The sequence below is a fragment of the Rattus rattus genome, chromosome X (genome assembly GCF_011064425.1).
Source record: "Rattus rattus isolate New Zealand chromosome X, Rrattus_CSIRO_v1, whole genome shotgun sequence".
Taxonomy (NCBI): Eukaryota; Metazoa; Chordata; class Mammalia; order Rodentia; family Muridae; genus Rattus; species Rattus rattus.
Window position 1 is genome coordinate 107,854,305 of NC_046172.1, and position 18,058 is coordinate 107,872,362.

General features: G+C 39.1%; 1 protein-coding gene across 2 annotated transcripts in view; it reads left to right on the forward strand.

The window, feature by feature from the left end:
* Gria3 (glutamate ionotropic receptor AMPA type subunit 3) overlaps positions 1-18,058 on the forward strand; it is a 281,842-nt gene that overhangs the window by 253,577 nt on the left and 10,207 nt on the right. Inside the window, exons 14-15 of one of the 2 annotated variants that reach the window (XM_032889649.1) lie at positions 3,175-3,422; positions 3,978-4,092. In XM_032889649.1, the coding sequence (XP_032745540.1) occupies positions 3,175-3,422; positions 3,978-4,092 (363 nt within the window). The remainder of the gene's footprint in view (positions 1-3,174; positions 3,423-3,977; positions 4,093-18,058) is intronic. The other variant, XM_032889648.1, reaches the window with a different exon arrangement.

Sequence of the window (18,058 nt, forward strand, 5' to 3'; positions counted from 1 at the left end):
GAGACGCACAGAACTCTGTCTCCTAAGCGCTGAGATTAAAGATGTGCACCACCACCACCCAGCTTCATCTTGCAATGTTTTGACAATAATGCGGTTATCACCCTGACCGGGCCTAAATTTATTATTAAATAAGCGTGTCATTGGTGACCACAGTGAGTGAAATGGTACTAACTGCCAACACAGCTAGTTAAATGAATAGAGCATAGACTTGGTTCTCAAGAAATCCTCAAATAACAAGAGGAAAGACAGATAATGTAGCCAACTCTCATTAACATAATATAGCGGGCTGTGCAGCAGAAGACTGAGCAACCATCAAGGAGGTGAGAACAGGAAAGATATAAGAAAACATAGCACTGGTTCTGGATGTTACAGGAATAATGAGGTAATTCAGGCAGAAAGCAAAAACATAATCAAAGGCATATAAGACATGAAACTACTATATGGCCGATTTCAGCCAATGGTGTGCAGTCCAGTGTGACTGGATCAGAGGAGATATCAGACATAAGACTAAATTTTGCTCTGCGGTTTTTAAGAAAATTGTAGAGAATTATAAGGATGGTTGTAATGAGATTCAGTTTGTACCTTAGAAGGATCAGATGAATCGAGAAATTAAGCAAGAGGATCTCAAGTTAATAGGGAGACAACAGAGACAAGAACAAAACAAAAGGATCAATGGCTTGGCATAGAGAACCACTGCAACGGTAGAGGAAGTTGAGATGACAGCTTTCGCAGCATTTCTACATAGAAGTAGTGAAGAGGAGAGGGAAAAGTAGCACCGAACTTTCTAGCTTAGGTGTTCAGTGGTTGAGTGGAAGCGAGAGTCAGGTTTTCTAATATTTTATGAGAAGTTATCTTTAGGCCCATCAGTTGGAGCTGTCCATCAGAAAGGCTTGGTTTCTGTTCCCTCAAAGCAACTCTGGAACCTAACCTCTTATTTCCTCTTTCATTGATTCTATCTTAGTCTTGTCCACCAGCACCTGTACCCTGAACTCTTAGAATAGCCTTCAAAGTAATGTCCTTGCTTCTACTCTGGCCCACCTTCTAGGCATTCTCTACACAGCAGTCAGAGTACTCTTTTAAAAAAAATAATTGGATGCTAACACACACACGCACACACACACACACACACACACACACACACACACACACATATGTACACATCTCTGCAAAATCTTCCAACAGTTTTTGATCTTGTATAGAGTAAATCCAAACTGTTTAATCATGACCTAGAGGCTCTGACCTGAGTATCTTCCTACACTCATTTTCTATCAGTCTTCTGTTCGCTCACTCAGCTTTAGCCATCCGGCTTCCTTCTTTTGTACTTTATGCAATCTTAACCTGTTTCTATCTCAGTGTGCCACTTCAGTGACTCCATGAGGGTCTCCACGAGTGTCTAACTGCCATAAACATGAGGCTTCATTTTCATGGAGGCAGCTCTGGGGATTCCAGGACCCATTTCCATAAGCCTGGGCAGGTCTCAAAAAAAAATGTAATGTTCAGGGAGTATGACAGGAGCTGGAGAAAGGAGGAGCATATTATAACAAAAGAAAAAATGAAAAGGTTCAATGTAGGTGACCAAAGTCCAAAAATGAGCAAGTAAACGACATATCAAACTAGCCAGGGGGTTGGGGACTTAGCTCAGTGGTAGAGCGCTTGCCTAGCAAGCGCAAGGCCCTGGGTTCGGTCCCCAGCTCTGAAAAAAAAAGAAAAAAAAAACTAGCCAGGATGAGTGCCAGAAAAGCTCACAGAAAGACACTTGAAATTATGGTATATGTTTGTGGGTTTTACCATACCCTCATCTCTGATTAAATGTCATCTCATAGCTTCTATCTAGAATTCTTCTTAAGGATCAAGCTACCAATCTAATTGCAAGTTCTGGTCATTGTGATCATTCTTCCTTTATATTCTCTACTGGGACACTCATGGGGCTACAAACATATTAAGTATTTGCTACACATTCTCAGCACCACCTAACTTAAATGAGCTTTAACAGGATTAAATTCAACCTGAGAAGGTCAAGACAAAGGTGATTTGGACTCTTAGAAAAAATTAGCAGTTTTTGTGACACTTCCATTTGAAAGGAAACTGTACTATTCAACCTTACAACTCCAATAGGTGCTCAATAAATATTCGTTGGGAGTGTAGACGCATGACTAAATACACTAATGCAACTTTAAACCCCGTTATTAAAAAATAATGCTCCAATGACAGAAAGCAAACATTTTGTTTATTCTATCATGGTCATACTTCAGTAGTGCCTGGTTTATTTCTAAACATTCCAATTTAAAAGAGACATCACAAATTCAAATGAGCTGCTTATGGTTGAAAGGACAACGTTCTGAGAATTTTGGAAGCAGTAGAAGCCAATACAATTTAACCCAATGAAATCAGGAAGGGACATAATAAAGCCCTTGCAATATTTGAAGGATCAGCATGAGGAACACAGAATTATTGTCCATAGCTCTAGAAGGTAGGGCCAAGGAAAGAAGTTCTAGAGAAAAAACAAAAAATTGTCTCAAAACAAGGATGGACTTTCTTACCATAACTGGCCTCCCATGCTCTTCCAATCACTTTTTTCAGGCAAAATTCAGGATAAACATACAGCAGGATACCTGAGGTAGGGGTGGGGCTTAGGGAGACTTCTTCATCTAGTAGAAAATTCAAATGAGTAAACGCCTTTCAAAACCAGACTCTAAGTTAGCTGGCCATGACTAGAATTTTTAAGTGAATTTGAAAACATCAGAGGGCGTCACAATTAGCAAGGATAAGCACAATTTGGAGAAATCCGTTTTAAAAAGTATGTTGACAGATGTCTGAAAGTAAGTGGACAGCCATGGTGTAACATGACTTTGAGACTGTGGACTGTAATAAAAAAAAAAATGTTTGGGGACTGGCTAAGAGCAGTTGCTGTCTTCCAAGGGACCAGAGTTTGGTTTTCAACATCCGGGTAAGGCAGCTCACAACTGTCTGCCTCTCCATCTCCAAGGGATTGGATATCCAGCCTCTTCCAATATTTAAGGGTGCCTGCCTACTCAGACATACACACACAGGCACACTCACACCCAAACAAAACTTAAAATTTAAACAGCAAATACGTTTTTTTTTCTACCGCACACGTGTCCCTTTGTGATGTCATAGTTGGCCACCCAAAGAATTGTCATCTTTCTGTTGCAGCGATCCAAAATTGCTGTGTATGAGAAAATGTGGTCTTACATGAAATCCGCAGAGCCATCTGTGTTTACCAAAACAACAGCTGACGGGGTAGCCCGAGTTCGGAAGTCCAAGGGAAAGTTCGCCTTCCTGCTGGAGTCGACCATGAACGAGTACATTGAGCAGAGAAAGCCGTGCGATACGATGAAAGTTGGTGGAAATCTGGATTCCAAAGGCTATGGTGTGGCAACCCCTAAAGGCTCAGCATTAAGGTGGGTGGAATAATATAACAATATCCATGTTGTTATAGTATTCCACCTACCCTGATGCATTTTGTTGTCGTTTTCTTTCTTGTGGATTTTGAGGTAACTTTTAAAAGTTTAAAATCTACAATATTCCATGGAGTTAAATAAGACGGTAAATTATGGTTTCATCTATTTAATGCATCCATTTTTTTTAATGTTCTCTCTCTCTGTGTTGTCCTCTCTGACTGTTTGTTGCTGTTTTAATTTTACAGTTCAACGGCTTTTTCAATTTAAATGGTAAAAGCCAAGTTATGGTGACGAATGTTAATTGCATGGATGTGGTGTTCTTGTTACTTTTTTTCTCAAAGACAATTTCCCCATCCCGCACACTTCAGTTTTGAGCAAATGTTATCCTCCATGCCACCTTCCAATATTTAACCCTGTATTTGCTGTACAGACATTTTTATAGCTCCACGTTCTGTGAAATTTAGCCAATTTGTCCTCTTGTGCTCCTTTTTTATACGTTAACGATTTCCTAAGCATTTGTGCATTTTCTTACAAGTTATGTTTTATCGTTTCAAGAAATGCTGTTAACCTGGCAGTATTAAAACTGAATGAGCAAGGCCTCTTGGACAAATTGAAAAACAAATGGTGGTACGACAAAGGAGAGTGCGGCAGCGGGGGCGGTGACTCCAAGGTCAGCCTCAATGTCACCACAACCGGGTACCCTTAGTGACGAGTAATCGGCAAGACTGTTATCTTATTATTGAGGAGAGAGCACGAGACACACACAGAAAGTAGAATGACCAGGTTATTCCCCTGCCTGGCAGCTTTGGGAACCAGAAAGACTTTAGGGCACAGCCCATATTTTTGATCTAACTTGGGTCCCTTCTTAAACTCCCAGACAGAGGCTCCCTGTTCACACCCTTTCCTTTCCCCACATGCTAGACTGGTTTCTATATGAAGGCCATTATGTAAGCTTCGGTGCCCTTGGCTTTCAAAAGCCCATGGGTGTCCTGTGAGACTCCCCTCTCTGCCTCAGTTGAATTGTGTAAGAAATCAGATCCAGCCACGTAGATGACAAGATATAATTTGTTTGGTGCTATTTTTTCTAGGATGTGATGATTGCTCACAGAAGTTTCTTGAATGAGTGGGAGTGACTTCTATTCCTTGTATGAATGATGAAATATTCTTCTCTGTATGTGCTAGCTGATTTAAGTAGGCCCCACTTAACTTGAAAAGCAAAGAGAAAGATCAATTTCAAGTTAAGTGGGGTCTTTCTTTAATCGGTCACCACATACAGAGACTTTGCAAAAGGGCTGTCATGTATTTGAACGTGTGCATTGCCTGTGACACTACTTGTGTGTGAATCCCTGATTTGGCTTCTCTTTAGCTATGTTTTTGGTTCAGGTAGGTCTAATTGTTATCCAGGTTGACATCATGAGAAAACCCATCTTACTTGCCATTCCTTTGGTTCCCAATACTCTTCGGGGCTAGAATGGATGAGTAGCCATCAACAAAGCAACAAGAAATAGGGGCTTTCTCAGAGACCAAGACACCAAGTCATGGAGAGACATTTCGGGTAAGTACAGGAGAAGACCGGAAAACAGATTTCTCCATGGCCCGTGGGGCATGCGAATGATACTGAAACAGGAGAGATCAGCTCTTGCACAACCAAGATACCATGGTCATCTTAAGGTGAAGAACAGTGCTTCCCAACCACAGAGCAACAGACAGGCAAGCCAAAACTTTTTTCCTTCAGAGACAATACTTGTAATTCTGCTCTTCTCTTTTCTTCTCCATCCCTTGAAATTCTGGCAAAAAAGCTAGTTTGCCAGTCTGCAGTATAATGTGGGTTTGAAAACACTGATCCAGAGCACTTTCAAAGAAGCAAATTTTAAAACAACTCCTATTGATAATCTTACCAAGCATTGGCAAGGCCTTTTCTTGTAAAACCTTGATTAACAAGAATACACTGAACCGGTGGCCTGAATGGTCAGTCCCGGTTCCAAACTTCCATTGATGAGAAACTTTAATGATATCCAAAATGAGAAGACCTCGAGGAATTGCGTTTTAACATAGTTGCCAAGTGATAACTGCAGCTAGAGCTTTCTCCTATAACTTCTCTCCATCTGGATTGACACTCAAACATTAGAGGCTACTTCCCTGAGGCATGAGAGTGGATACAAGCATTTTAAGGCAGCATGTCAGTAGCCAAAAGTGAAGTATTCTTATTAACAATCCCATCCATCCCTATGGATTCCAATTAATCAAGGTTTTACTATGTGCCAAAAAGCAGTGACTTCCTTTCTCGCCAATGTAAACTGACGATGACACTGAAAATTTAGCCAATCATTTGCTTCATTTGGTTTTCACAATGGCTATGCTGATGCCTAAAGTGTTTAGCACCTTCCTCCCAGCACTTTTCTCATGGTATTAGCGGGCCACCGAGAACCTAATTCTATTATCCAAGTGAGTTACAGAATGAAAACGAAGCTGGATTGGATACATTGTTCTCATGAACTCATCATGCAGAGAAGCCATGGACTGAATCAAGATGCCTCTAAATAATCCACACAGTGCCCAGAAGTACCCAGAAGTTTTACAATAACCAGGCGTTTGATGTTTCACACACACACACACACACACACACACACACACACACACACACACACACACACACACACACTCACAGGCATGCACGCAAACACACACACACACACTCAAAACACACACACACACACTCGAAAACAAAACCAAACCTGAACTGATTTGACTGACCTTTACTGTTCATGAAATGATTTAGTATCATGAAGATCCCAAAAGGTTAAACTAGCTTTTTGCTAATTATAACCAACAATCACACTCTGTGTTCTTTTCTCAGTATTGTCTCTGAGTTTTATCTAGTAACTCTATTGCTAACTTACAATTTCCAGATTTTTCTGAAATTTGGCATGCAGATAGAAAATATTTCAGTAGATCCTAATTGTTTCAAACTTCTTTAGCCATAGTGCTACCTGCCAGGCCACTTTCCAATTACTTTTCTTGGTCATCCCTTCAATTTACCTTTTGAAATAAGCCAACTCCATTCTCAACTATGGATAATAGTGGGATCAAAGCTGCATATCCAACAACTGCTTCTTCTGCCTGGGAATTATCAAGGAGCCTGCTTTATATTCTTCCTTCTTGCCACCTGCTTTTTTTCCGAGAGTGAGCACAAGGAGGAGCAAGAAATGAACTTAAGTGACTGTGTTTCACTACTACTTCGTGGGTACCATCCAACATGAATCCATTCAGAAGGTAGAAATGCACTGAAACCTCTTTAACTCGGAGTGCTTTCATTATTACTATGGAATAAACTAGACAAGGACCAGTCTACAAAGTAAATTTATAGGACAATGTATGTGGACAAGAGAGACTTGTTAAGCAAATGAAGAGTTTAGACTAGACTGTCAGTTGAATTTTTTTCTTGAGAGAACAAACCTTTTTGTTTCAAAGGTTGGAAGCACTCATCACATATAATCATATTCATTCTAAATCTACCCACGAAAAATAGTTCTCATGGGGACCTCTGATAAAGCAATGCTTTATAGCAGTCTGAATGACAAAACAGAATTAAAAGGAGAAAATGTCATGCTTCAGACATATTTTGTAATTCAGGATTTGCTTCCCTCGTTCTGACAATTCTTCCCCTGTGCTAGTTCACATTAAGAAAGTTTTATCCTATTAGCAAAATGGCTTCAGAATTACACTTCCTTATTGATTCTTGTCCCCAGTTAACACGACAAAATAACCCCTGGATGTACCATCATTTCATAGGGCAAGTGAGATCCAGAAGTGGTGCTGACTTTGAGAAGGTCACACAGCCAATGCCATCACACATCTCTTCTGACTTTCAGGCTCACCTCTTCTGATAATGTTGCAGAGAGCAAGTTATCGCAGCTACCCACCCATGAATGGTGTGAACCTGATTGCATGTGATAAGTTTCTGTAAGAATCAGGCTCATTCTCGATCACCTCGGTTACTAGGCAAATGGCATATTTAAGCCATTCTAGCCCTCGGTACTGATTACTAAAAATGACAATAATCACAAAACCTGACATTTATAAGTACCTTCACTATTTCAAAAACATTTTTACACCTATTATCTCTGAAACCAGCAAAGGGGAAAATACCTGTATTACTTAGCTCTCTGTCTTGCTCCTATAACCTTTAAATTATGATAAATGGGCAATTATGTTAAATTGTTGACTTTTCCCTTCTAACATGAGACAGCATGCATTCTGAGCATATTCTACAAATTTTACTATGCTATGGAAAGAACAGGAACTTTTCATGCTGTCAAAAATGAGTACACTCTTAATCTAATGTAATAGACACACTATTTTCTTTTCTGAATACAGAGAATTAAAAAAGGGGTCACTAACTGGAGTAGCTCCTGAATAAGGCCCACAGGCTAGACCCAAAATACTGCTGGCCTGGACCAATTTCTCAAGTCTAAGCTAATAAATCCTGGCCAAATTATGCCTGATCTGCCCTTGATGATCTATAAATGTACAGAGATAAATCCTGGAAACAAAGACTGTGGTTTGGGAATTTTCAACCCACAAATCACCCTGTTGTGTGGCTGCTTTATTGTAAGGCGTGTGAAAATGCAGTAATTAAGTGGCTTGTAGGTTGTTCCAGCTATAAACCTAGATCACTAGAGGTTTGAGAGACAGCTGATGAAAGTCTGTCACGGTAAAACAGAGCAGATAGTGATTTTTCTGAGTTCTCATATAAAGGCATTAACTTTCTTCCACAGCTATCTACCAACCATCTCACAGTCTTACATTCTAGTCCTTCCACCCACCTAACTTCATTCCCTTAATCTTAAGTAAATGATACCGGCTTAGTCTTTCTATATACCTTCACGCATAAGAATGTCAGTAAAAACATGCTGTTTGTACCGGGAGTAATAAGATATTACAAAACCTATCTTATCTCAGCCTAGATTTGCATCAATGGATTTAAATAGACTTCTAGTATCTATACTTTCAAAGATGAAAAAAAGAACAGCACACATTGCATGCCTTTGAGAACAATGAAACAGAATGTTTAAATGGAACCATTCTGAACTCCTTGACTACAATAAGTATTATGAAGGTACCTTCACTTGTAAGACATAGGAAATAGTGTAAAATATCAATAAAGAAATGTAGTTGAAATTGAAATATATAAAAACTAGAAGAAAACAACAAGAATGTGCCACACACATTGAGAAAAATCATGGGATTTGTCTTAATAGATTCATATAAATAAAAATATTTATTTAATAAATATTTAATAAATAAATTTATTTAATAGATTCAAAAGCTCCCTGAAATTAGTTGTATCTGCTTTCATCTGTGTGCTTTGAACGTACATTTAAAGTTTGTTCTCTTAAGAAATTCAACAGTTTGCTTCCTCCTCCCTATATCAATATTTTTTCTTAAAAAAAAGTAATCTTGTACATTTGCTTAGCAAGTCTTCCATTCAGAGACAGTAAAAAATGGCACTTCGAGGTAGCCTGTTCCAAATTCCCTGAGATCCATAGTTGGTGCTACCTAAAGGAATGAGACTATAACTGTTTTTCCCACATGTATAACCTGAGATCTTCAGTTTTGTATGTATTTCTCCTCCTGTGTTTGTCTACAATTTTCCTCTCCTATGCCACCATCTCTTAATTGCTTCTCTTCCACACCCAGAATTCTTTGACAATCTTGGGACTTAGGGAATGGATGTGAATCTGCATCTGCCTTTATCTGCAACAAAAGTGGATCTTTCACTGGCAGGAGCCACTCCTAAAGGTTGACACTTTGGATGCCCAGGGTTAAGATGGATCCCAATGATACTTTATTGACACTGTTATGTGTATAGGCAAGAACCATTACAGAACGATGACACTTCCTGGGTCTTAGCAGAAGTTCCTGTGAATCCCCAAGACTGGTTTGGGATCAAGGAGTAGGGTGAGTATACTATACTCTTCATTGGTTTGCATGTTTCTGTGCTGGTACTGCCTCCTGGAAATATGAAGACCCTGACAATTTTTTTCATGCTAGTGACTAAATTTGCTACTTGAACTGATTCAGGTCTTCTTCCCAAGAGCAAATCCTCACTTTCTCTCAAATGACTACTTCAAGCAAGGGACCAGTTGTCTTAAGAACTGAACCAGTCCAGTACTGCCAAAACCAATGATTTTGCAAGTGATGCTAGAAAAATAAATTCTACCATTGAGGAAAAATGTAATCCACAAAGAAAATACCGTTTATTTCATTCTTTGACTTAAACACAATTGACTGTGTGGCCTTAGCATAATTCCTATGATTAGGACATTATTGACTATATATGTTGCTATTCTGATAACATGAATATGTTTCTTATTGACAAACAATAACCAAAATATCCAACACCAGCGCTACAGAAAGAACAGCAGGATTGAAAAACAAGAAGGTAAGAATGATGTTACACAGTTGCCAAGAGGAAGGACGCTGTTGCCATGGCAAAGAGTGAAATGATGCATATCTTTCCCTTCCCCTTGAGGAGAAAATTATTGAGTTTCATTTCATTTGAAGAGATTGTAGAACCACACTGTCTGAAGGTAGGACAGCCATCAAAAGAAATACGAACTATTTAATGCACCTAAGTTATTTTTATTAAGGTGGGAGTTGGGGGTTGGTGGAACAGTGTGGGGGGAAATTTTTGTAAAGAACAGTTAAAATTCATTCTCTTTTGACTTTTTAGAGAGCGGTATAGCATTTGGCCCTTGGCACATGAGGCTGGTACCCATTAGTCTGAGATGGCAAAAATGCGGTCTAAGTGTTGGACTAACATTTTTTATACATTTTATCTAGCACTAAAATGCATCTCAAATATTGATCTAAAGCAGCAGCATACTATATCTTAGTATATACATATTATATATACATATGTGTATATAAACATATATATACAGTGTCTATATGTATATCAATATACACAGACACTCATAGTAAGACTGCTAGTGTTTCCTGTCTGACATCACTACTAGGAACGCAGGCATGATGTGTGGCTGCTAGAATGTGTGTGGAAAGAGATTGGTATGTACCTTTGGATTGGCAGTCTGTTCCAAGTTTTAAGTTGGATATATATAGCCACCATTTCTTTCTATCAATATTTAAATAGAAGCTAAAATTGATTATCTGTAGCCTGAAGAGTTAATGTCTTCAGAAATGTTCATTATTTGAGTTTCTGGCCTCTCTTGGTACTCCTGGAATAAACTAAATAAAACACACTTACACATGATAAATACCAACCACATTTGATGATGGGAACTTCTAATGCATGTTAAAATGGAGTTTTTAAAGCTTACTTGGACAACAAGTGGGAGTCACATTTACAGTGGGTTTTTTCACTGACATATGTCAATTATTTTTCCATCTTAGTATCTTCTCTCAATCCCTACTCTTCGTTGAGAAAAAATTGAGTAAGGAATCTTCCCACATAGTTAGGCTATGCGAAATAATTGTTTTGCTTTTTAGAGACATAAGCTAGAAAGAGGTCTAGTTTTTGACAGAAATTCACCAGGGAAATCTGTGATCTGTAGAATCAAAGTTTCTTTTGTTTTGAATATGAGAAGTTATCATATGGAAACACTGCTGGATTTAATTCCATATCTCAAGTTTACTTCTGAGGCTGCTGTGCGAGCACAGATGGTCATCAATACATTTTAGTCATTAGCATTGTTAGGCCCTTAGAAAAATGACTCGCAGCTTTCAAGTCCTAATGTTATATGCATGCATTATTGAATTTGTTCTTTGCACTTACATTAAATTATGATCCCATTAGCAAGGAGTTAAATAGGTTTGAGCTACATTTGTGAACTACGTGGTTATAAATACTCTCTCAGAGGTAGCTTCTAGCAGCTAAGCACTGCATAACTCTGCAGATCGTTGACGCTTCCTCTGTGAAGATGAGGGTCACTTGAACACTCAGAGTTCAGTGATGCCAACAGTCAAAGGGTATGGAGACAGCTCTCAGCAACCCAAAGGCAAGAAAGTTTTAAATGGCATAAATCCTCATTCTCCTGCACTCCTACAGGCCGGAACTCCTGTGAAAATGGGGGCTAGAGTATTTTTAATGATTCCATACACTTAAACACGTTAGGGCATGTTTGGAACTGGCACAGCCTCCAATAGGTGGCACATAGACAAGTAAATCCCTTCATTATATATATCCAAAGTTAACTAATATAAAAGAATACAAAAGGCCACGTGCTAAATCCTATCACTCAGCAAGGCTTCTTCTCTCTTTCTTGACTGTCAATTGACTCCAACAAGCCTTTGCACTGACATCTGTGCCTGCCTGCACATACTTCTTATGCCAGTGATACTATCACTTCTCCAAGAGAGGCTGGAATGAGACACTGGTGACTGATTGCCATGACTACCTGAAGTAGTCTCAGTTTAAAGATGGACAGGAAAGTGGAGACTACCTTTCTCCACTGGGCTGACGATATTCCAGAATGCCTGTTCAGAAAGTTACCAAGAAGCAAGAATTAGTACCTTAAAAACAAGTGTTCGGATGCAGAATATGGTGGCAGAAATTTTTCCACCTTCATTTGTGACCATTTCCATTTTCATTGCCTAGATATTAGGTTGTCAGAGCAGGTTTCAAATTACACTCATAAACCCACAGTCTTTGTTCATATATTTCTTTTGCTTTTTGTGTGATCTTTCCTTTCTCTACATGGTGACACATGTCTCTATCCTTCCACTGAAGATCTTCGGGAGTCATTAATTACCCAGCCATTTGTCCTTTCTGTATCCATATTCAGAAACAGGAAGTGCAATCTTTTAGATCAGAGTATACCATCCAGTCTCTCAGAGAGATAGCTCACACTACACCATGAGTTTCTATCCAGGATCAGAGTCGGATCCATAATTTAAACTCCTTTCTTATTGCTTCCAGGGTCAACAGATTACCTGGGGATATCACCTTGGTAATGAATTTACTAGACTCAAATTCGCTCTTTCTCCCCTATAAGGAGCTGGAGCACCCCACTTAACTCTAAAGAACACAGCGTGCTGCCAAGCTGCTTCACTCATCATTCTAAGTCCTTGAGGACATCAAAAATTTAAAATACACTCAGCCATTGTTTTAATCAAAAGGCTTATTTATTTGGGTTTTACAAGAGAGACTCTACATTCATCAAAAAATATAAAAATAAACAATGTATTCTTATCCTTAATCCGTGCCCGTGTATAAAGTTTACCATTGCAAAGACAACATGGGTTCTTTAAAATAGCTGGACAAGCCAGACTCTGTCAACCACCACGTGGAGGGACTATGTGCTGGACTGTGTATACAGTGCCTCCTTTGTATCTCAGTTAGTGCCAAGATGTAGATGGCTGAAACAAGCAGAAGTTTTTAATCATCTAATCATATTTTCGTTGAAAATACAATTAATTCATATGAGGCTTGCTGGCACATATCTATGGTCTCAGTTCTTGGGAGGTAAAACAAAAAGATGAGTAACTCAAGGTCAGCCTCAGCTAAATATGAAGGCTAAGGCCAGCTTGGGCTACAGAAAGCTGGAGGAAGAAATGAAGGGAGAGAGGTGGGAAGGCTCACCTGTTTTGGAGTCTAATGACCAGAGAACCCAAGTGAAAGTAAAAGAACAGAACTGGCTCTCACAAGTTCTCTTCTGACCTGACTAGTTGTGTGTGTGTGTGTGTGTGTGTGTGTGTGTGTGTGTGTGTGTGTGTGTGTGTGTGTGTGTATTTAAAAATAAACATTTTTAAAAGAAAGAGTTAATTATCAAGTCATTATACATTATTCCTCCTAATATTAAAAGGTAATAAACAAATGGCAGTTCCTGTCTGCCCTCCACACTCAGGAATAAACATCCTGATACAGGTCAGCGTTATTTTCCTGTAATGCAGAGACTGTGTAATTCACATATGCCATGCCCCAAATCCACATCTACTTGATAATCTGCTTGGTTATCATTCTTATGACTTCTATGCCATAAAACATTTTCTTCCCCAGAGAACTTTTCAGTCTTGTCCCAAGCCTCAAACCAGTTTTGGAAAGGAGACTAGCAAGTTGCTTTCTAAATAGTCTCTATTTATTTATCATTTCCGTGTCTCAGGAAGACACACTAATGAGAGAGAGAGAGAGAGAGAGAGAGAGAGAGAGAGAGAGAGAGAGAGAGAGAGAAATGAAACAAGAACATGAACACATTGCTCAAACTTAACAGTGTGAAATTTTTAAAATGGAATTTTAGAAATAGGGGAGAAAAAAATGGGACGTGGGGATAAATCCCAGACCCCATCAGAAAGCCCTCCAGTTTTCTCCTTTAGCTTGCTGACCAGTGAATGCCTCTACCTTCTGATGGTTCTGCTCAGCAAAAAGTTCATGCCAAGGCCTTCAGAGAACGACTGCTTGGTTAATTTCCACGATAGAAATCTGACCTACTTTGTTTAATTCTTTCTGTTCTCTATTGAGGTGAACACAATAAATATTTCTGACTTCTAGTTCTCTCAGGTACTCGGTCAAGAGCCTGCTGTAATTGCTGGAGACATTTCCCATGCGACGCATTGCCGCATCAGAATAAAAGGTCTCAGCTGGAATATACGCCTTTGGTAGATTGATAGTTATTTGGAGAATTGGGGTCCCTGGAAAAAAATCATTATGGATATCTAAGCCAGAAAAGAAAGAATGAGGAGAGCTACCTATTCTTGTCTATGTTTCAGTGGGCAATGCATAGGAGAGAGTTCAATGTATATTAATTTGCTTTTCATCCAGCCCTGTGATATGTGGAGGCTTAAGCAAATTGCTTGACCTGCATGTGCTGCAGTTTCATAATTTATAAAGTGAAGACCATAAATCTGCCTTCCTTGGGGTAGCTACTCAACTTAAGCAATAATAAAATTGTCTACTGTAATTATTTAAAGGAACTAGGATGAAAATGAAAAGCTAAAAAGAGTTATCTTTAAAATGGTTATTTACGGAGGGAAAGATGTCATAAATGAGGCTACAAAAGCATAAGATCGATGCCTCAGAGAAGCACGTGGTTTAGAAGGAGTCAGAGACAAACACAGAAATAAGGCAAGATGGAGGGTGATGGAGGGGAGAGAGAAAACATTTGAGCTAGTAGAAAACATATACCATCCTGACAAAAACATCTAAAATTACCAAATGAGTACCCAATTCTCCTTTCTTCAAAACACCAGTGTGTGTGTGTGTGTGTGTGTGTGTGTGTGTGTGTGTGTGTGTGTGTGTGTGTGTGTGTGTGTGTGTGTATTTAGTCGACTTGAGTTAGGCTTCACAATACATCTAGTAAGAGACAGGGATGGAAAAACCTGTTTTAATCAAAGCATGTTTAATCTACCATTTTGGAAACTTAGTCCATCTCATAGCAACACAGACTAGTAGGAGCTTTCTTCTCTTAGTACCTATCCTCACCTTGTTGAGTGGTATTATCTGTGATTTCTGGTTGCAACTTTTATGTTCCTTGGGTCTACTACTGCTTGAAATGTTCATTTTTGCCCTGGTTTCTATTTCCAAGTTCCCAAGAGCACATTGGTTCCCTGCCAAATTTCACTAACACTTTCTCTCCCACCCGCTCTCTCTCCCCATCCCTCCCTCCTTCCCTCCCTCCTTTCCCTCCTCCTTTCCTTCCTTCCTTTCTAATCAAAGACTAACCTTCTAGAGGTGTATCATCCGTCAGAGTTCTTTACTGTCCTGAGTATCTCAGAGGACATCTGAATGCTCGAAAACCAGCTTTCTCAGCCTCAGCACTATTGGCGTCTGGAGTCAGATGATGCATTGTTGAGGAGGCTGTCCTGTAATTATAGGATGTTTATCAGCATGCATTGCCTCTGCCCACTGAATGCCTGTATCACTCTCCAGTCCATTTGTGACAACAAAAATGACACCAGGCATTACCAAATGTCCTCTGGAGGACAAAAAGCCCTGCCCCCCAACCCCCTACTCAAAAGCTATTACACTAAGATAACTGCACTGTGAACTAACTAGCTGTTCTCTGAAAGCTAGTGCATGGCCCAAGGCAGACATAGGCCATTTGTCAGAAGGAGAGCACTAAGATGCTGAGATACTGTCTGGGCTTAGGCAAGTACTATGATTGACAGCCCAGAATAAACACCTATATCACAAGATTCATTCATTCTCCAAAGCAATGCTTAGAAAACATTTTGTTGCAGGACTCTTCATAGTCTAAAAAACTATTGCAAAAATCTAAAAAAAATTGCTTATATGTTGTATCTATTAATATTCATCATGACAGAAATGAAAATGATAGTATTTAAAGGAATATATTCAGTGATTTATTTTCAAATTAACATAATACATGTATTCTACTTTCAAAACAAAAGTTAGAGAAATGAAACCAGCCTATACTTTTGCAGATGGCTTAATATGTATCTTATATTAAAGGAAGGGATTTATCATTTCTACTCCTTGGTTCAATTTGTTATGATTTCACAATCAGGTAGCCTCTGAGCAATTTGTATCTGATGAAAGAGTAATAAAAGGGCAACTGGTAACTTCCTATCACTATAAAAGACTTTGACTTCACAGACCCTCTAACAAAAGGGTTTCAATGATTCCCCCAGGGGTCCCAGGAACACACTTTAAGAAACACTGCTCTAAACCAACACATTTTACTTTTATCAATCTGTCACTTAAATGTTTATGAATACCTTCTAAACCCAGGGTCTCTAGAGAATGGAACTTTCCATTAACCGAAGTGAGGTAACTTTAATCAGGCTGTTCTGTTCCTAAGACCTAATAAAAGCAGCAATACTGAACAAATTGAAAAAGGTATTTTTAAGAATGCAGAATCTTAAGGGAGAAAGAGGCCCAGTAAGGACACAGAACAACGAGAAGCTACTAGACCTTTTGCAATAAAAAGGAGGAAGTACAGAAAAGATGAATAGGCCCATTGAGGTTAGGTCACCCCTTATGTTATTAGGAAGCATCTTGCCCTGTATCTTGAGACGACTTCCACACCAGAACCTGGCTCAAAACACAACCTTGAGAAAGCAGTGATGATGATGTCATAAATAATGAAGAAGAAGAAAAAAAAGATAGATGGAGGGAGTAGAGGACCAGGCAACTTCACGTCACTTTCAGGGTCACAGATGGTCTTGCTGACCTTTCCAATAATCTAAGACAACTTCCACTGTCCATACTCTCTTAAGGAGGCTGCAAGTTTTGTGTATGTTTTGTTGCAATTCTGGTTAGCACTCGAGAAGCCTAGATTTTTGAGTGCTGATGGAAAAAAAACTTGTTTAAAGTATAAAAGGAACTCAATTTCCTTGTAAGACACAGAATGAAGATATTCTGAATGCTATGGTCTACACTAAGGAGACTGTCACCTCCTTGCTACTAAAGGTTTATAGCTTTTCAAATCCCAAGTACCTTGAAATTGCATATTATTTTTAAATGACGATACATATCTTGGAACATCTCAAACTAAGATGGTCCCTCTGCTCTCAACTGCAAATGGAAAAAGAAAGCAAAATGTTTTGGGAGCTGGTATGACAGAGGTCAGATCATTGTGATTATAGGGTCTGTAAGCAGATATGTTAACAGGTCCAACTTATCTCAAATAAGCTAAGAAATGTTATAGCATATGCATAATTACATAAATTTGTGTGACTTCCTCCTTTAAAGCCAGTAGCACTAGACTAACACATATTACACTGGCGATATTCTTCTGCATGAAAGTAAACATGGTTTATTTCCTCATCATAAAATTAGGTCACCCTTTCCATATAACACCTTGTTGCCCAGAATCATTGAAGAAACTTTGTTTCAAATTCAGTAGCTATAGGAAGAAGACAGAGGAATGGTCACTTTTTCTATTTGATAGCTGAAGAAATCTTTCAAAGACAAAAATCTTCGTGCTAGGACCAGTAGGGTTTCACACATTGTGCCCGATGGTTCCAGATACAATCAGTATTTATATAAAATCGGTATATATTAAGGGTTGGACAACAAAGAAGCAAGCAGTAACTTAACCTCTTGGAGATGTATTAGTCACTCACTTAAAGAGGTTTGATTTTACCAAACTATTCCTCTACAGTCCTGCTCAACAATGGCAATGTCAGTTTGCCATTTTATACAATGCTGTACTAACATGCTACTTCAAAACACTTTGGTCCCCTTTCTGAGCATCTGACTTGATTGCAGACACATCAGAGAGAAAGGGAGAGAGATTCAGTCAGCAACACAGAAACGCCCCATAGGCCTGTTTTTCTGCTGTTGAAAATGCTCCTCTTCAAAAATGTCAAGGTCTACATTGAACTTTTACTGTTAAGAGTAGTGTGTGCATAGGACTTAGAATGTGTGACTGTCGCATGAGAATATGTGTATAGCTCAGTCCTTCAGGAGATCATTTTCAGCTGGGCAACAGATTTGTGTAATAGGGGGCAATCAATCCAAAGGCATGATGTTTATACAGGAGCTGTTTTCTGTTCAGATTCATCCATTTGTCTTGGTCCACAATAATACAAATGTTTCCCTTTCTGGCCCCATCCCCTTCCAAACCCCCTCCCACACCCATAACTTGCTTTCTGTCTGGAAGTACAACAAGACACCCTGTTAGATCAAACTTAACACACCTCTGTCACAAAGT